Genomic DNA, 21,394 nt, shown 5'->3' on the forward strand with positions numbered 1-21,394 from the left:
CAGAGAATAAAACAATCTACAATCAAACAATACACAGGATAGAAAGATTAAATAATAATAATAATAATAATAAAATTCATTTATTTGAAATAAATCTCTATTTTATCTTACTGGTACTGTTCTTTCAATTTGCACTACAAAAGTTTTCTATCAGCACTGCTACCTGCTCAAAATCTACATGCAGTCAATTGGGTCTGTAGCTACTGTGTGTGTGTGTGTGTGTGTGTGTGTGTACTCTGCCCTGTTTACTCATGCACTACCGTGCACCACATTCACTCTTATAAACACATGCGCTTGCGTGCACACACACTCTCTCTCTCTCACACACACACACACACACCCTTTTCCCTGTTACTATTCTTTCCTGTCTGCAATCTTAAAAAGAATATTTTAATACTGATGCTCTGAACCTATCAAACAAGAGACAATGATTTCTTATTCTCTCTCTGTGATACATGCACGGTCGCGCTATGCAGCTTCTAAGCACGCTCGCGTACACACACACACACACACACACACAGAGAGAGAGGAGAGAGAGAGAGAGAGAGAGAGCCTACCCGAGCTCCAGACTGCAGAATCATTCCCGGAGCTCATGTTAGTGATTCAGAGGCGACCGTGACGGGCCTGAACCTTGCAGAGCTGCAGCTCCCAAACCTCACGACCTCCATGAAACCCTGCTGCTACAGCACTACGCTAACACACTATGCTAACAAGCTGCTGATGCTGTCTGCTCCCTGCCTCTTTAGCCAAAAAAACAGGACTCGTATATGAGAGGGAAGAGAACGTACACACACACACACACACACACACACACACACACACAGGGCAGAGCCAAACATAACTCCTGTGCCAGAGAGCTAAAAATGGAGAAGTTTCTTTTCCTCCCCCCTGCAGCTGAGACACTGTTCCCTCTCATCCTCTCTGGACTGCAGAACTAGGCCAGGACGGTGTCTCCCAAGCGCTCACAGAGACGGAGAGAAAAGGATGGATGAGGAGATACCGTGCGTGTGAAGGCGATAAGCTGCTGATGTCACTGCTGGTTTATGTGTTGTAGGTGCGTGTGACTGCTGCTCTAACGGCTTACACACTCAACACGTCCAAGCCAAAACTCTTAGGCTACTGTATAATTGATCTAACCTTAAAAAATAATTAAAAACAAATACTACTTTCTTAAACAGAACACAAGGAATATTTGACAATGATGCCTGCTAGGTTCATCACTGTGTTCATGCTTTATCTGCACTGTTTAACATCTTGTCTTCCGTTTTTCTGTCATTTGCACCAAACCCTTTTAAAAATGAGAACATGATTAGACTCGGACTCGACCCGAGTTCAAAACGTGAACCGAACTTGCTGTGTGTTTTGGCTTGCAATCTCCATTATTTAGGACAGCTCTAGCGCTAAAGAAACGTGTTCTGGATATTTGGACCCACATACAAAAGGACTTCGTTATTAACTATAATAACTAGTTATTTAGATATTATGTAACACTTTATTGAGCGCTGACTCTCTTTGCTTTTTGGTGCATTTAATTGCCTGCATTTCATATACAGCTTCACCTAATAATAATAATAATAATAATAATAATAATAATAATAATAATTTCCCGCCATTTCACCTTTCCTTTTTCCATGTTATGGCTGCCATGGCACCAGCACCATGTTTGGGTTTTACTTCCTGCTTCCTTGTCTCATCAATAGATCGTTTCCTAATTGTTTTCCGTGAGTATATGACCACAACTGACTTACTCACACCTCTTCACTATTCTCTCGGTCTTTCCTTATCAGAATATAAACCAACGAAGCTAAATTAACAATCTAATTACTGATGTTATTAAGATATGTGCTTCCACTTAATAAGTGCTTATGGTGCCACAACCACACACTAAAACTGACTGTGTAGGTCAGGTATGTTACGTGTGTGTCTCTCTTGTCTTCCACTAGATGGCGCTAGTGAGTTCGTCCTGCTTTGAATCTCACCTGTATGAAAGGAGAAGGGCCACTGACTTCTGTCCCCCATGCTGCCTTTCCCACCCTTCGGAGGGGCTTCTGGGGCCCGGAGCACCACACTGTCATTCCCCACAATCCCAGGCTCTGTGCTGGGAGTCACGTTGGATTCCTCCTCGTCTTCTGTCCTCTCTGTCTCTGTGTCCTGTGGTACACTGGCTGGCGTTGTCCTGTCCTCCTCCTCCTTCTCTCTCCCTCCTTTCTCCTTGGCGGTGGATTCGGGCGCTGTTGTGGGAGGCTCTTGGTCTGCTGAACTGTTCACCTGCGTCTGAACATCATCTGGTGCGTTCTTCACGGTTTTGCCCTCCGCTCCTTTATCTTCTTCTTCGTCCTTTTCTTCCTCTTCCTCGCCGTCCCTCTCACCCTCCTCACCTTCGGCCTTGACGGTCTTTTCTCCTCCGGCGTTGTCGTCCGAGCCTTGGTTCTGGCCGTTTTCGGGGGTGGTGGTGGGAGGAGTCTGTTCGGCTGTGGTGGGTGGGGTCTGAGTTGGGGGGCGGAGACTGGGCCAAGCCGAGCTGGGGAAGGAGGAGATGACGCCGCCGCTGAAGCCCAGCCCTGCCAGGAGTGTGCTGGTTACCACGGATGCCACCGTCGCCTGGCTACCGCTGGAGGAGGGGCCGATGCCAGTCGCCATGGAGACGAAGGAAAAGGGCAGGCCCGAGGAGGTCCAGGTGGATGAGCCGGAGCTAATGGGAGCCATGTCAGCCGAAGACGCGGGAGACACCGTGGGCTAACAGGGATTGATAGCGGAGAGCAAGTACGTGTGTGAGAGAGCAAAAGCATTAAAATACACATGTTTAAATACAGATAACATAGAGCAGGACTTCCCAAGCCTTTTTGTCACCAGAACCTCTTCAGATTAAATTATATGCCTTAAGTAGCAAATTGCATATTAAGTAACATTAATTGAAACCTTTATATGAATTCAATAAATGCAACAATATCTTCATCCCCCCCCTTTTATTTTAATAGGTGAAATATTAATATAATTATCATGATAAAAATGATTGCTATTTTTATTAACTCGCTTGTGCTTGGAAATTCCGCCGCCGGTGATTTTCTTTTATTAATAATGCATCAGTACATTTTGACTGATTTTACACGGTCCTAAAGATGAAATAGTTTTTAGGCACATGTTAAAGGAACACGAGATCGTTCAAACTTAATTTCTACCACGTGTCGTGTTATCGTGTATCAGTTACCATAGACAAGCATTTTAACCGGTTTCCGTGTACTGAAAAACTAAGCGATTCCTGTGTACATTTTATAATGGAAGTCTAAGGGTGGTTGTTGAGGCTGTCAAACAAATGCACAAAAGCCTTCATTTCTTTTCTCAGTACAGGGAAACATGTCGAAATGACTGTCCATTGTAGTTGGCCATACACTCCGGTGCAATGGATAGGATAAAAAAAACAACACTAGAGTATTCCTTTAAATTGGGATGTGTTATTAATATCTCTAGATTCAAGATATGGCATTTCAGTTACTTGGTATGGAACATATCACGCATGGTTACATATTATATATTTTAAGTTAATTTGACCTCAAACTCCTGCTTGGGAAACCGTAAATTCATCAACGTGTGTGTGTGTAAGTGTAATAAACAGGGAGACACGGCTGCCACCTGCTGTACAGAGATGGACCTACCATTCCTGTTTTCACTATCCTCGTCCCTTCGAATATTCTGGTGGTATTTGCTGAAATGACAAAGCAAACACATGGATGTGACGAATAGATAGAGTGTAAGAGCACAAACGTGCACATGTGTGTGTGTGTGTGTGTGTGTGTGTGTGTGTGTGTGTGCATTTACCTCTGAACAGCATGCTCTGACTGAAGTCGCTGCGTTTGTCGTTCAAGCACACTGCCTGGACTCGGAAGAGATACAGCACGTCTGGTGAAACTGGCTTGATAACGGCTTCCTGGAACACACAGACACACACACACATGTACACACGCTTGAAATACGCGCAGTGTTGGGCTCTCCCGGGGCTCTGAGGCAGAGCAGGGGAGCACTTCCTGTAAGAGGAGTGTGTGATGTGAGCGTGTTATCTTCACACAGGCACAGGGTGCGTTTGATTCACAGCACAAAAGGAGGATAGGCGCAACGAGCTAACATCCACGCAGCCTTTTACCATTTTATCAAAAATAATTTTCACCTGGTATGTTCTTTAAAGAGTCCTTTAAAGATGTGTAGCATTTCGAGGTCTGCTCTACACCTCGAGAAGGGGGGTGGGGGGGAGGGGGGTGCTGTTTTGTTTCTGATCATCAAGTACAGCTTTAGATTTCCTGATCATGCCCTAATGAGTTACAGTGTTACAGAGCTATACATGGGATTTAATGTTTAGATAATGCAGTACTATTTAGACTTAGTACTTACTTATTATTATCATAGAGGGACAGAGAGTAGCGACGCAGCTATTTACAGCTGCAATCAAAATGATTCGACCCCCATTGCAAATCAGGTTTATTGTCAACATTTACAGACTTTCAGCTGTTTGCAATGAACAAATCAAACAAAAGCAATTGAAATAATTCAGCACAACGAATACTTCAAGTGGTTTCCCCAAATTCAACTGAAAATTCAACTTATAAAGCTCTCTACTTTTTGTTTCCAATTTTATGGAACTATTGTCTAGGTAGCTGTTTATGTTTAGCTAACATGCTCCTGTCACAGTTAAACACTAGCTGGCTAATTTATTTCAATCTCATGTGATACTATATGACTTTTGTCCAAGCAGTACATGTAGCCACATGGTAGATTTCAGCCAATGGGATAGCATCTAGGCATGATCAGAAAGTCTTGGAATTTTTCCAAGTCTTTATCACATATCACTAGTGCTTTCTTTCCATCTGTCTCCCTCAATTCATGTAGTATTCATTGCCCCCTTAGTGCTTCAGTGAAAAAGAGAGAGAGAGAGAGAGAGAGAGAGAGAGAGAGAGAGAGAGAGAGAGAGAGATGGAGCGGACCCCATGCTGAGTGGGCTGTTCATTTACACACCCAAACGTTTCAGGACAATTAACTCGTATTTTCAGCAAACATGAACAGGGGAATGCTCATTTACACACCACACACTGTGAATATTTGAGCTTCGCCCATGTCACATGAATTATTTAATACTAATAAAATGTTTCATGAATTTAGATAGGAGAAGAAGTTAGAGATACAGATCCTGAATTAAGAGAGTAGAGCATCCCAGGTGAGTAAATACCTCAGTCATAATGATCGGTAACGCAATGTAATTCGAGTTCACGGAAGACAACCTCCAATAGGTCATGCTGTTTAGTGGATTTTACTAGAAAATTCTAATAATTCTAATGTATTCGGTCCGAATAATAAGATCGATACGATGTACTCCTTTTCCTCTGTAACATTTCTGGGGAATTCCAGCATTATGGATGAAACTTAGGAGCTAATATTGTCTTTGCAAAATGTCACATTGCCTGGATAAGCTTAGCATCAATGCAAATGTTTGCTTATCTGGTCATGTGACCTTTCAGGAGGAACACAAGTCAATGTTTAAAAGTAAGGTTTTTCACGGGTACAACAGCAGTTTATCAGTCTATATAACGTGACCTTGCATGGATGCTGTTTTTTTTCGGGAAATAATATTTTCAGCAAACACTCGATTTTAACGTAATAAAATAAAAAGTAATAACTTTAAAAAGTGTGGTTATTTAACAAAAGGAAACACGTAACTGTTGGTATAGTATAGTTTTCTCATGGAAGGAGTCTCCAGTGTCAGTGAACTGTAAAAGTCAGAAATAACACTTCTAAATCTTTCTAAAACAGGAAAGTCCTCCTTCGGATTTCTCTGTAACATGGCATGCTTGTTTTGGTCTTATTAAGTTTAACTAGCTATAACGTGAGTGATAATAGAACCCAACTTGTTTCATAGATGCTCTTTAATAATAAAATATTGTAAAGCGTTGATGCTGCTGTGGAATGAGATGAAAAAAATTTCAGGACGTGGTTATTATAGCTGATTATTTGCCTATAACTGCACATCCTTATATTAAGTCTTTCATCAACCATTATTCCTTCTTCCTGTAGTGTCCCGGTTCCAAACCACTCCTACAATAAAACGTCACTTCTCATCACGTATGATCAGTGATCACAAGTGTACATACATCACACCGCCGTACTGAGGATATACACCTCATCCAAATCTCACATCAGACAAATTCTGTTCATCTCCCCCTCCTGTTCTGCTCCGTGCCCGTCCTGCGCGATTTAACACCGCTAAAGAGGTTGTTTTTTTTTCTTCTTCTTCCTCTTCTAAAATCGGCTTATCCACCTCACGCGACGGTGCTGGAAAAGCCGTCAGGTCTTGAGTGGATTCTCCGTTGATTTGGTAGAAGTTTTTTTTTTCCCTCCCCCCTTCATAAAGCCACAGCGGTCCCTAATGTGACCCAGATAACTGCAGTGTCTTGGGAGGAAATTGAGAATAAAAATGGAAATGAAGCTCTGAATAGGAAAGAGAGAGAGAGCGAGAGAGAGAGAGCGAGAGAGAGAGAGTGGGAGAGAGGCAGAGCAACAGAAGGGATGTGAATTGTGGGCAGATGTGGATGGGGAGAAGGCCTCCATGGCACTTGTGATTTCATTACCGATCATGCAGAGGAAAGCTTAAGAAAGAAAAGAAAGTAAAAAAAAAAAAAAAACATTTCTACCTCTCATCACCCTCAAGCAGGGAATCGGCAATCACATCCCCTTATTAACTCCGGCCCCCCTCCCTCCCTCCCTCCCTCCGACCGTTACAAAATAAAACCTCGTGTAGAGAGAGGTAAAACCCAGACGCTCTTCTTAAGTGCTTCGAAGCCTGCGAATGCTGCATTAGTATTTCCAAAAGCAGAACATCAAGGTCAGCTGCTCCTGCCGAGACCCCTTCCTCACTAATGTCCAGAAATGTACTCGATACGCCGCAGCTGGACCGATCGAAGCTTTTTAGCTCTACAGAGGCGAGAGAGAGAGAGAGAGAGAGTACGCTTCATCGGATAATTACAGCAGCACCCAAATGACTACAGGTGTGGCCGCAGGTGGGAGCGGGTTATTGTGTATGCACCTAATGTGCTACTTCAAAGATAACGGGGACGGAGAGAAGCAGGATGAATACTGTATTAGCGCCCGAATGCCTATAAGGTCTGCATTATTCTAATTTATTCTATAGCAGCGGCGAACGCAAGATTAATGGCATCAAAGTGGAGCGGCTCAGCATAAGCAGCATTAAGTCATTGATCTGTGGTACAGTTGGAAGATATAATGTAGATGTATATGAGGTTATTACACAAATACGCACAAAAAGCAGAACTTGCCAAGCTTGGCTTAAGCACCTTGTGTTCCTGAAACTCTCTCCTAAATGAAATCATGCCGAAGAGAGAAAGTAAAGAGAATTTAAAATTGGCAACTGATTTAATCAAATAATATCACTTCAAGACTTTTCATTTTCCACAACTTATACATGCCACTCGATACAGTTCCTACTACATACCGTTCTGAAAACTTTCCTGAACTGAAATAGGTTTCTCTTTTGCACATATCTCTCTATAACAAGTAAAGTTTTAACATTTTAAAATCCCCAAAAGGCAAAAAAGGGAGGATATTGCATTTAAAGATTACGTCGTGAGCATTACGGACATTTTGACAGTCGGTTTTTGATTCCAAACTAAATTGATGAGGTTTATGTCCATTTCGATAAGGCGCGTAGCTATCCATTAACTTGATGAAAGCGTGACGTCCACTGTGTGAGGAAATCACACTTACCTGGCAAGGATTTAGACATGTTTATGCATAACATCTGCGTTCATGCTTGAGTGAAATAAGGTCTGTGGTTTCTTCAAGTTGAGGTGTCAAAGTAAGTTATTGGAGATTTTGACCAGAATTCAGCTACAGCGACGTATGCCAGGTTTTCCTCATCTGCTACACATATACTGTACATGGCAACCTTAACAAACCCTTAGCTCGCCTTTTCACTGCTTCAGATGGATGAGGCACACCAAACTACAAGTCATTCCTGTTCAGTCACACATCACGCGCAGGCTCTCTGACGGGGCAGAACTTCTGGATCTGATCGAGACCGCGGCCATGTCGAAAAGTTATTCTACGAGACTGGATATGACCATGCAACCGGAAAATGTGTGCAGAGTTATTAAATCCCTACGTATTCTTTAATGGTACTCATATTTTAGTATCATATATGATATTTAGTTAATTCCTTGTCATGTCTTTATTTACATGCATTTGGTCGTGGCAATCTAGATGACGTTAGCTAGTTAGCATTACCGAAATAGTACGACTATTTGTGAAAACTATATGCAGAAAGTAAACGATCGACATTGTTCTATTTCATGTCCCATGTTTTTTTTTTTACCCGTGCTACAGATTTGAATAAATTAGATACGTGTGTGGTATGCTATTTGATACTCACGTCATGTCCGTCTGAACGCAAAAACGACGGCCGCTAGGGGGAAAATTACAAGCGTTGCAATCTAGAGGTCGTGTGCAGTGAAAAGCGGCGTTACTGACGGACAGAAGCGTCCCTGTGCTCCGTCAAACTAATTAACACACTCGCTAACTGAGCAGAATTTGTTCAGAGCTCATAAAAAAAAGAATTCAATCTATGCTGGCCTCTTGGTCTGGTCTCCGTTGCAAACGAGATTCTATCTCGGTAGGATTCTGCTGGTAGGATATAGGTAAAATCAAGAAATGAGGAATAAAGAGTGAGGAGTGAGATACGCTCAATATGCACTCTCAAGGACTCACCAGAGCAACCTTACACTTCCCCCAGATCCTCAGCGGTATTTCATGATCCGTTTTCTCACTGTATATTCGACTGGAGGATTAGCATATGCGTTTTCGAACTTGATATAAATGAAATAAAATACATCCAGGATCCAGTTCTAATTCATCTCAACTCTTCACGCATTGGTACATCCTTACACAACCCGTTTTAATTAATTCACTTCTATAATTGCTTTTGCAAAGTGAGCGTGTGTGAAGATAAGGGAAACATGTTTAACCTTTGTCCGATTGACCGTTACTGACATTTCTCATTTTTACCCGTTGAGGAAAATGAAATATTTTTATTATTAAGCTACTGCTTGAGAAAGTTGGGTTTTTTTTTTAGAGTAGTTTTTCCATCGACAAAATGAACACTATGGCTCACCAGTTTTTGGTCGCTGCCTTTGACGTACGTCTCCTCGTACTCCTCGTCGTTTCGGGTCCAGCTGTAGGAGATGAGGTAGCTGATGATGGGCGGGTCGTAGGTGATCTCGGGCCGAGACCATCGCACCACCAGGGCTGTTTTATTCAGAGGCTGAACTTGCATGTTGATGGGAGCACTACTGCAGGCTGCAGACACACACACACACACACACACACACACAAGTGTTTCATAATGGCAGCTTTGATTATGACACGGCCGTCTATTTGCTGCTTTGAATGACAAAGAGACGAATAGAGAAAGCGCGACAGGAAAGCTGTAGTGAGAGATAGTGATCATATGGGGAAAAAGAGAGCATTGTAATTGTGCGAGTGAGTCATGGCTCCCCATGGCCTCATTGTGAATAATATAATCCACAAACTCATATATACCTGCCTGCAGGTCATTCATACTGCCAGTGTTTGTGTTTTTGTGCCTGTGTGTGTGTCTGTGTGTACTCCCTCAAACACTGATAAACAACAGTAAATGAGAGCGAGAGAGACAAAGAGACAAAATGGTGTACATTTTCTGTGAGATGCATACGCTGATTATTGCTTCATCTGTGAAGACAAAGCGCAAATGATATGAGAAAATACAACACATCAGCAGTTCATCTCTCCTACTTCTCTCAAAGGCTTTACTTTCAGCGCTGTTTAAATCCATATAAGCTTTTTTTAAAATGGATATAGTGAAGGAGGCATGGTGTAAACGTGCGCTACCATGAGGCAGACTCACGAGTTCCACTTTTAATCAGAAATCCATTGTGCTAACAAAAGCATTACTGCTGACATGTGCACTATCCTCCATCGACTCGGTACAATATTCTATTCTCTACATAACAGTAATAAGTTGTTACTCTTATCTCATGCTTGTGTGTTTTATTTGGAACATTGAATATTTGTTATTGTTTGTTTGTTTTTGTTGATGGCCAATGAGGCTTTGATTGTTGCCTTTAGTTCTGGAACAAATTTGCAGTGATGTGTTTATGAGTAGAGCTCTGTGACTAATGTGTTTATTCACCGTTATCATGCACGAGAGCTATATTTACCTGACACTGACACCCATGGGAGATTGATAATTACATTTCTCCAACTCGTTCAAATCCATTGGTCTCGGCGTTCTGTAACTTTTACTAAAACCCATACTCAGGAAAGACAAAACAATGTCTGGTCTCTTTCACAGGGATTGACAGGGACTGAGGCCACACCTCTATCACTGGGACTGTCAGGCACAGAGGCCACACCTCTATCACTGGGACTGTCAGGCACAGAGGCTACACCTCTATCACTGGGACTGATAGGGACAGAGGCCACACCTCTATCACAGGGACTGACAGGGATGGAGGCCACACCTCTATCACTGGGACTGACAGGGATGGAGGCCACACCTCTATCACTGGGACTGGCAGGGATGGAGGTGACACCTCCATCACAGGGACTGACAGGAACAGAGACCAGACCTCTATCACTGGGACTGACAGGGACAGAGGCCACGCGTCCATCACTGGGACTGACAGGCACAGAGGCCACACCTCCATCACAGGGACAGAGACCAGACCTCTATCACTGGGACTGACAGGAACAGAGACCACACCTCCAGCACTGGGACTGACAGGGACAGAGGCCACACGTCCATCACTGGGACTGACAGGAACAGAGACCACACCTCCATCACAGGGACAGAGACCAGACCTCTATCACTGGGACTGACAGGGACAGAGGCCACACCTCCAGCACTGGGACTGACAGGGACAGAGGCCACACCTCCATCAAACTGGCCATGTCTAGTTCACTGGGACTGACGGGCAAAAATGTCATGCCTCCTTCACTGTGACAGACATATTCAAAGGCCATGCCTTTTTCTCAGAGACTGACAGGCAGAGAGGCCACACCTTCTTCTCTGAGACTGACTAAATTAAGGCCATGCCTCCTTCACTAGTTCTGGTATCCACAAACACAACGTCTACTTCACTTAGACTGACAGGCACACCTTTTCCATTAGGACTAACAGGCACTCTGGCAACACCTTCATTTGGACCGACAGATACGGACACCTGGATCCATCCAGTACCAGTTCCACTCAACAGAGTTTCTCTGGGATGTAAAGACACCCGATATCGAGTAACCATTACATTTAAAAGTCAAATTCTGTTTTCGGTTAACGCCTCCAGTTTATAGTGTAATTAGCCACTCAATGGCAAGTTTATTCTCTACACCGTCCTTGTATATACACTCATTGGCCATTTTCTCTGGTGAATCTAACATCTTTGTAGGTGTACAATTACTAAATGTAGCCCATGTGCTGCTATGCACAATGTCTCCACTCCTCTTTACTCCCTCCAACAATAATAAAAAAAGACCAGTGGACCCCCTGTGAGCAAAAACTATTTGGGTGGTGCATCATTCAGTGACATGGTGATATGAGCATTTAAGTTGCAGCAGTGGTGTTGTCAACAGTGAGACAGGAAACAGTCCTCCAATCCAAAATATCCAGGCAACAGTAGTTCTGTGGTCAGATATTGAAACTGACAGAGATGGACTAACAAGGCACTGGACTAAATAAGTGGCCAGTAAAAATAACACTGCTGTGTCTGATATATGTTTTACTCTCCCACGATTATCCTCTCCCACTCTCGTTCACATAAACGTCCTCACTAAGTGGCCAGTAGATGGCTCTGTTTGACCAGAGTGCCTACCCCCTTCCTCTCTCTCTCTCTCTCTCTCTCTCTCTCTCTCTCTTTTTATGGATTGCGTCATGCCTTCCCCAAACCGTGCCTGCTTCCATGCTGCCCCTCCTCCTCTGCCCAGCTCTCTCAGAACACCATGGCCACCTTCAACACACACACACACACACACACACACACACACACACACACACACACATATCTCTTCCCTCTTTGCTTCCAATGCACCCACGACTCACCTACACACACATCCATATATACATACACACACACATCCACACTCTCACCTCCAGCCACAGGGGAACCACTGCATGCAAAACGATGCTAATTAAACTAATTCTACTGATACTTGTGATGTTGAAGAGGCTCCTATTACCAGCGTTAATGGAGGAGAGGGCTAATAAACATGCAGGCACAATCGCGCACTATAATGGCCTATGGTAATGCGTGAGATGACTTTCATTCGTAGCATGCCTCAATGGTCATGAGCCACCCACCCACACAACCACACACCCACACTCACACACATCTATGACATAGGAGCATCTGCAGTGTGTATTAGCAGAGGGCAGAACTATGCACATCGCTCTCCTGTGGCCAGGCACAATCAAAGCAAAGCTGTGCTGCTAACACTAACATTAAGAACGTACAGTATGCTGCTACATCTAAAATGCGAATGCTAATAGAAGATCATTAATGTTAATATGGAATGGCGCCTATCTGAGAGTGAATGTCTCAGAGCAAGTCAGCTAATTATGAGAGCTTCAGTAGCTAGAGAGCTATATTAGATTTAAACTAGTAAAATCAGAAACGATTGACTTTCGCAGTGTGTGCAGTCTGTAATAGAGAGAGGAAGGCGAAGTTTGAAACGCTAGAGCTCAGGACTTTTGCTATTAAAAAGCAATCTTCCTTGGATTTAGCTCACATACTGTGTATTAAAAAGTTTGCTAGCTCACATAAGATTGTTTTACAGCTGCCTACACTAATATACATGGCTAGCTTCTGAAAAAGAAGAACATTAGCTTAATGAGAGAAAAAAAGAAAAGAAAAAAAAGGTAGTTCTCAAAGTAGATCAGCTTAGCTATCTAGCTAGCTTTTACATCACGTGCTAGCTACATTTCCCCCAAATGCTGGAAACGTGTCGCATGTTCATATTTAAATAGTGAAGATCTGCCATTAAAGGAATGCTGTAAAGACATTCAGATACCTTTATATACTTATATAAAGTCACAATATAAAACATTACTGGATAGTATCAACTGAACATCATGGTAGCTTGTAGCTTGGCCACTGCTAGCCACAATAGCATTTTGAGGTAAAATAGTCAAGTAAAGATGTTTTTTAACGGACTAACAAGTAATAAACAAATTCAATAATTACAAAATGAGTACTTTCAGTAATGTATTTTTTAGCTGAATGCTAGTAATAGGGAGGTCACAAATAAGAGCACAAACAAGCGGAATCCTCTACTCTCCATAAGAAAAGAGAATATCCCGGCAGATCATTCATTTGATGCATATCGCCAAATGTATTTTGTTTCAGTGTTTTCAGTGTTTGTGTGTCCTCCATTTGAAATAATAAAGACAGAAATTGTTTTTAAATCGTGTAATCACATGAATCTAAATCTCGAATGTAGTCTTAGTAATAATGTTATGTCAGAAAAGCCAGGTTTCCTGACACAATAATGTAATTTAATGCTCGCTTGCCAGGGTGGATAATACACTTAAAGAACCTTTTCTTTCCAATATCAAAAGTAAAGACAATTCAGAAATACCAGAGGCAGCGAGAGAAGATGCAATAACATCTCATATATTTATAATATATATTTATTAGTCTAGTTGCTATTTTCATTTTGGTGCTATGAGGGTTTTGGAGCCAAACAGCTTTTACTCTGGCACTGCATGTTTTTTTTATTTATTTAAAAGTTTGCATATGTGCTCTTATTTGATTCCAAGACAAAAATGTTGAAGAGATTAGCATATTAGGTGCTAGCATATGGTTCAGTATAGCACTGGGCTGTATGTAACGCCGAGCTGTCTTAATCTGTTTTTGACGGGTAATGTTCACAAAATTGTGTCAAAAAGAAAACATGCCACACAGCTAGGGCAAAAACATAAGCAAGAGCTTTGCCATGGTGTGCTAGTAGGTTAGCTCCACACAACGTTCGCTCGACTACTGGGATTAGTGAAGGCTTTACTCAGAGCACTTAGACATGAATATGGCTCCTTTCCTAATCCCCAAAACCTGCTGTAAACTGGGCCTGTGTGCAGATGTCCTGGTGCTTTAATGCGGTGTGTTTTGGGGAGAATGAGTGTCCTCAGGCTGATTGGTGTGTGTGTGGCATGAGAGCTGATGTTCATGTTGCTCCAATCCCCTGAACAACAGGCTCTAATGGTGATAGATAAAGACAGTAAGCAGTAGTGTGGAAAAAACTGGGTTAAACAAGTGGATGCACATACAGTCCCCGCCGAAACTATTGGAACAGCAAGGCCGGTTCATTTGTTTGTGCTTTACACCGAAGACATTTGAGTTTGAGACGGAAAGATGGATATAAGACAAGAGTTTAGGTTTTCAGCATTTACCATCTAGATCTGTTAAATAACGTAAAACCTAGAACCTTTTGTATCAGACCACCCAAGTGAGCATAAGTATAGGAACAGATAAGTCTTGAAGTAAATGAAACTTAATAATTGGTTGCATATCCCTTGCTTGTAATAACTGTATAAAGCCTGTGACCCACTGTCATCACTGAATTGTTGATTTCTTCTTTATGATGCTTTTCCATATTTTTACCGCAGCTTCTTTCTTTCAGTTTGTTTGGGTTCTCCCTTCAGTCTCCTCTTCGGGGGGTTCAGTGCATGTTTGACTGGGTTTAGGTCTGGTGATTGACTTGGCCAGTCTAAAACCTTCCACGTCCCCCCTGATAAAGTCCTTTTTTGTGTTGGCAGTGTGTTTTGGATCATTGTCTCGCTGCATGATGAAGTTCCTCCCGATTAATTTGGATGCATTTCTCTGTAAATTGGCAGAAAATGTGTTCCTGTAAACCTTTGAATTTATTCTGCTGCTACCATCATGAATTACCTCATCAAGAAAGACTAGTAAGAATGTTCCAGAAGCAGCCATGCAAGCTTCATGGTTTCAAGTTTCACAGATGAGCTTCTATGTTTTGGATCATTAGACAATCCTTTCTTTCTCTACACTTTGTCCTTCACTTTGTTAGCGGTTAATCTTGGTTCCAGAACTTTTGTGCCTCATCTCCGTAATTCTTTGCGAATTCCAATCTGTCTGTTTGCTCAGTACAGATTCTCCCTCTTTTCTCAGCGGCAAAATGGTTTGCTTTTCTCCCATAGACAGCTCTCTGATCTTCATGTTGGCTTATCCTTTTTAACAACAAATGTAGTCTTCACAGGTGAAACTGAAGGCTGAAACCAAGAGTAGATGTTCAGAGCTATTTATTGTTTAAACAGTCAGTCTAACAGGACACACCTTGTAACAAGAAACACCTGTCAGTCAAATGTTCCAATATTTTTGCTCGCCTACAAATTGGGTGCTCTGGTGCAAAATGTGCTATGTTCCATATCATTTAACACATCTAGACATAAATACCAGGAAATAAAAGCTGAAATTCTAAACTCCCTTGTCATATTCATCTGTGAATTGAATTGGCCTTGCTGTTCCAATAGTTTCAGAGTTTCAGATAGTACCAACAAAAACAGAGAAGCACAGGTTAGCATGAAGGTCCCTCAGATTTATTTTTTATCCTGTTTCTTGTCCTCACCGGTCCAAAGTGGAGTGGGGTGCGTGTTGAGAAAGCAGCACTCTTAGGAGACGCGCAAAAAGGCATTTAATAAAAAAGGCCATTCCTGACCCTGCGGCTATTTGACCGTAACAGAGTGGTAGAAGATTAATGTATGTGTGTGTGTGTGTGAGTGTGTGTGAGTGTGTTTTGGGGGGCAGAAAGCTTGGTGGAGAGAAAGCGAACGCTAATATGTCAAAAACCTTGAACAGCCACGTTAAGCACAAATTGTAGTGGAGTTGCAGTCAATTAGCAGAGGCCTTGAGGAAGTGATGCAAAGAGAACACAAAAGAAGTGGAGATTATTAGCGTGCTGAGCAAAGAAAGGAGAGAAAGGCAGAAAATATACGTGCTTGTAGGGCGGCAGGGTTGTTTTTTAAGTGAGTCAATATTGCAGCCAATGCCTTTTTCATGTGGTTGTTAGGGCTTTAGGTTCAAGACTGGAGTGGATTCTGCTTCACTTTTTCTTTTTTCTGTGATTCTCATTACACAGATCGCTGTTTCACAAACAGTATTTGCTTATGTTTTTTTTTGTGTTTTTTTTTGTTTTTTTAAAGTCAAATATATATATTAAATGTTGAATAAATATTAGATTAATAATTGATAAAATCTTAAAATGTTACGGTATACAGCTGTGCATACGATCATGCAAATCGGAACTCCGATACTGAAACGCTCCTCGAGTTGACCTGTGATAAATGCTGTTAGCTGTTCGCTAGCTAGCTGTTCGTGACGGCAAGAAACAAGTTTGCATACTGCAAAATCTTGCACATTCAAAGATCCTGGAATTTTTAAATCAAATTAGTAAAGGATCTTTAGTGCATTTTTAGTAGTTTTTAGGCATGAAGCACATTATTATTTTACATATATTAATTAGAACAGTGTAAAATAACATGTTCAGGGGTATAAAGTGATGTTTCACTTTCACGGCTCTATTCGGTTGTAATAAAATCGTTGCTGGTGTCTCCGTTTTTAATAAAATCTTGTCACGCCCGTGGGAGTCGAGGCATCAAATTCCTGCAAGGGCGAACACACGCACGACGATTTTAGAGATTTTTAATAATATAGTTCGAAGTTGAAATATTACTTCACTAGCAGTAATCAGACATGTGAATAGTTATCAGACATGACTATAGACACAAGCATATGCACTACATGCTGCTCTCTGTTTTCTGATCTCAAGATATGCTTTGACATATAGCATGAGCGCTCCACCCCAGCCTCCAGATCTCCCTTGATACGCCTCCGTACATCCCTCCTTTACACCGCCTGCTTCTGAACCATCACCTCTTCCTACCACATTCTTCCTGAATCGCATCCAAAATGATTTTGACTTGCTGCCAAGATGAAACAATCACACGTCGGGGATAAAATAAGCTCCTTTGCCATTGCTTTTGTTCCTGAATTATTTCTGAGCTCTGAAATTAATTCTGAGTCTGATTAGAGCCTCCAGGTTGCTCCAGGCCATGTTGGTGCGTTTGGTGCGATTTTAAAGTGCGTTGTGGAAACGTCTGGCTGAGCGAGGGATGAGGAGGCGGAGGAAACAGGCCTTGAGTTGAGATCAAACACGCGCAATGACACGAGGTTGTAACGACCCAAACTCTGATTAGTCTGATTTTCCACTCTAATGAAAGAAAAAATGCGAATGCGAACGTACCGAACGGTACGAAACCGACTCGAAGAGACGGAGAACTTAAAGGGATGTTTCGGGGTTTTTCAATAACCTCCACACATCTTTAAGTCTTTTTACGGACAACTGCACCATGACTTCCATTTTGAGTTTCGAGTCGATCGTTATTGCGTTTTATTGCTACAGGGGGAATTTTTTTGGACCGTTATAATCACACATAAGCTAGTACTGATGCAATAAATTAGGCTGAAAAATACTGAAGTACTCCTTTAAAAACAGAGAGGGAAATAAATCATAACACAGCAAGAAATGGGGAAAGAAAGAAAAAAAAACCCAAACAACCAACAGTGTGTTTGAGGTGATGGACGGAGGAGCCGTGAGGGACTGAGCTATCGTTATCTCACCATGAAGCGCCTGCAAGCGGTGAAAACGTGAGCAAACTACAAAGAACATGGATGCTTCTGTGAAGCACATGCACACACAGAGTCTTTCATGTGCTTTATACCTGTCTATATTCTACTGAGTACACACTTGTGTGATACACGCCATTGCTTTATTTCTGCTTATATGTGTATGCATGTACGCTCCACATCCTGATAATATGTTACAGTGCATGGAGTCTTCATTACTAGATGTGTGTGTGTGTGTGTGAGAGAGAGAGAGAGACAGTGAGAGAGAGTGTGTGTAAGTAGCATATGGCGTGTTGTTATGCACTCCATCTTAACCCAGCCAGTCCCCCTCTCTCTCCCTCCCTGCATGACGGCAGTACTCTCTCACAGGAAAGGCACTGGACTGCAGCTTTTCAAGGGCAACGTGCCCGTACACACACTCACACACACTTGTCATTGAAAAAGTGTTTCCTAGTTATACCCAAGCTCTCTTTCTTTCTCACACACACACGTCTCAGAGAAGTCATCACACCTTTGGAGGACTCGGTTCCGTAGGGGTCGGTCAGATAGGGCAGCCAGGCGTCTTTGACGGCGGATTTGTACACTTCCCGGTTGTCCAGACTCTGCAGTGGGCGGACGTTATTGCGCAGGTACTCCACTGACTTCACATGGTCCTGCTGCTCGGTGGTGAAGATAGAGTAGAACGCCTCCAACTGTGTGAAAGAGACACACACGTACAGAGACAGAGAGAAGTTTATCAGTGCAGTACAAAAAAAAAAAAAAATCACCAAGGCTTTGCATGTTTACATGAAGAAAAATAAATTTGAATAAATTCACCCTAACCTCAACAGCTCTGTTTTACAAATCTGTACATTTACTATGAGGTAAATTACTGTTCACGTGCTTCGTCTCAGAGTGGAACAATAGCTTCAGAAACTCAGAAAGCACATCATGTTGCACGTCTTAACACCGTCACACGTGGCTCGTTTGCTAAAATGGGAAGACGTCAACATCAACATCAACATCGTGGTCGGCTGTGGATCAGGTGGTAGAGCGGGTTGTCCACTAATCGTAGGGTTGGCGGTTCGATTCCCGGCCCACGTGACTCCACATGCCGAAGTGTCCTTGGGCAAGACACTGAACCCCAAGTTGCTCCTGATGGCAAGTTAGCGCCTTGCATGGCAGCTCTGCTACCATTGGTGTGTGAGTGTGTGAATGAAAACCAGTGTAAAGCGCTTTGGAACCGCTAAGGTTAAAAAAGTGCTATATAAGTTCAGAAAAAAAAAAAGTTTTCACGTTCCTCGGCTACTTCCTGCCATCTTCAATCCCATCAGTGTCGTAACATAGCGCCCTCTTGTGGGGTTTACTGATTCAATCGCTACACTTTTCAAACTCAAACTTCCATATTATTAAACTTATTGAGAATTGGCCTCAATATGTTTACTCTGTTCTGGTTAAGGCTTCAGATAAAACAGTTCTTTCTTTCTTTCATTCTCATTTGCACCTTGTTTGTTAAAAATCTTGTAGTGAAATTTTGTGACATCAAGATCTATATTTTATCCTGGTCAGGGATGTGGTGGATCTGGAGTCTATCCTGGGAGATATCCTGGGCGTGAGAATCCGAATACGTTCACTGCAATGCACCATTTACACCCATTTCATACACTTATTCACACCTAGAAGCAATATAGAGTAGCCAATCCACCGACCAGAGGAAACCGGAGAACCCGGAGGAAACCCGTGCTGACACGAGAACATGCAAAACTCGACACGGACCGGTCCCACCAGGATTTCACAATTTTGTGAAATTAATGCAAAATCGGGCAAACTCCGCAATATTCGGAGGAGGTTGAAATAGTTTATATATTACCGCAGATTTTCCGCAGATTGGGGCCAAGACGTGTCATGTGACATCAAAAGCATAAAAGACCGTGACCACGAGTTCAGGATCAAACCGATGGTCCTGGAGCTACGAAGCGTAAATGATTCTGAAAATGTAATTACAATCTGTATGACAATATATTACTTTACAACCTGGATGTTATTACACAAACTCTATATTAATATTTTATTTTATTACCAAACATAAAAGTGTCCCCTTACAAGCATAGCTGAAAGCTGATTAGCATAAACACATGTCCCTTTTAAAGTGCCGCTTTTCCAGACAGCAGATGATTAAGACTTTCGGCACATATGGATCAGTTTCGGAAACAGGTGAGGTGCATTGTGGGCCAAAAGTGGCATGAGCCATGCTTAAAGTTTTTTTATAATTCATGTGCCAGATGGAAAGTGTGGGCTTCAATCTGCTATGTTTCCACCTGAATGTTTCACAAAGTTGATGTATTTTCATGTGTTTTTAGTTGCTCTGGACTGCACAGAAAGTACCTCTGTAATCATAAGATAATACGTCTGGCAATAAAAATCTTTACTATGAACAGTTTAAGGGAACAGAATTAAAAGCCCAACGCGCAGAGAGAAGAGCAAAACTGGAGATAGATCATTAACAGCTGTAATGAGAGCTATCAAGCAGTTTATGAGCACAGTCTGTAAATTAAGAATGAATACACCATGATTTAAAACATTTAATTAAGTAATCCATAGAAATATAATCTGATTAACACAGTGCACACGGTCTGATCTCTCTAACCAGATCAGATGATGTAATCCAGATCACATGTAGTGTGTTAGTACCCAACATTGCCATTAACATATACTGAGGTGTATATATGTGTGTGTGTGAGACAGAGAGAGAGCAAGAAAGAGAGAGGGGAGACAGGAGATATCTAGGAAATAAAATAGCTATATCAGCACAGCGGGCATTTTTGTGTGTGTGTGTGTGTGTGTGTGTGTGTGTGTGTGTGTGTGTAGCAGCGCTTGTAAGCATTGCCCTCTAACAGGCCTCAAGAGGCTGAATGGATATATAGATCAGATGAATCTCAGTCCGGGATATATTCTTGCTAAATCCCCTTCCTCCCATCTTATTTACTCATCTTGCGCTCGTTCCTAAATGACTTCTCTCTCATGAAGACCGAGCGAGAGCACAGAGCAGGAGTGAAAGAAGAGTGTGCACGGCCAGGTGGAGCGCAACACACAGGCCATCACCATCAGACGAACCCTCCTCCATCAGCACTAGCTGCCTACTACACCTCCTCTCTGTCCCTATAGCTGTCTTAAATCACTCCATTTCTCTCTCTCTCTCTTTAAATAAAACTCTTGTATTCATCAGTCAGATAGAGATTAAGTGCAGAAAGAGACTCTGCTTGCTGACAGGGAACCTGTGACATGTTTCCACTGAAACGTTACGTTATCAGATTCGGAGGTGTAGTAATGAACAGCGTCAAACTAACACATGGGCAGTTTTACAAGTTGCAAGCAAGTTTATTTAATAATGCGGTTATACAGTAACTCACAAAAGTGAGTACACCCCTCACATTTTTGTAAATATTTGATTATATCTTTTCATGTGACAACACTGAAGAAATGACACTTTGCTACAGTGTAAAGTAGTGAGTGTACAGCTTGTGTAACAGTGTAAATTTGCTGTCCCCTCAAAATAACTCGACACACAGCCATTAATGTCTAAACCGCTGGCAACAAAAATGAGTACACCCCTACGTGAAAATGTCCAAATTGGGCCCAATTAGCCATTTTCCCTCCACGGTGTCATGTGACTTGTTAGTGTTACAAGGTCTCAG

At 42.2% G+C, this 21,394-nt stretch overlaps 1 protein-coding gene across 2 annotated transcripts in view; it reads right to left on the minus strand.

Annotated features, from left to right (window-relative positions):
* The window catches only part of ptprga (protein tyrosine phosphatase receptor type Ga), a 298,438-nt gene that overhangs the window by 37,737 nt on the left and 239,307 nt on the right, over positions 1 to 21,394 (minus strand). For both annotated transcript variants that reach the window (XM_053652631.1, XM_053652632.1), the window contains exons 8-12: positions 18,232 to 18,412; positions 9,167 to 9,351; positions 3,817 to 3,925; positions 3,654 to 3,703; positions 1,980 to 2,736 (exon numbers count right to left, since the gene is read on the minus strand). In XM_053652631.1, the coding sequence (XP_053508606.1) occupies positions 1,980 to 2,736; positions 3,654 to 3,703; positions 3,817 to 3,925; positions 9,167 to 9,351; positions 18,232 to 18,412 (1,282 nt within the window). The remainder of the gene's footprint in view (positions 1 to 1,979; positions 2,737 to 3,653; positions 3,704 to 3,816; positions 3,926 to 9,166; positions 9,352 to 18,231; positions 18,413 to 21,394) is intronic.

This window comes from Ictalurus furcatus, chromosome 21 (assembly GCF_023375685.1).
Source record: "Ictalurus furcatus strain D&B chromosome 21, Billie_1.0, whole genome shotgun sequence".
NCBI classification, from domain to species: Eukaryota; Metazoa; Chordata; class Actinopteri; order Siluriformes; family Ictaluridae; genus Ictalurus; species Ictalurus furcatus.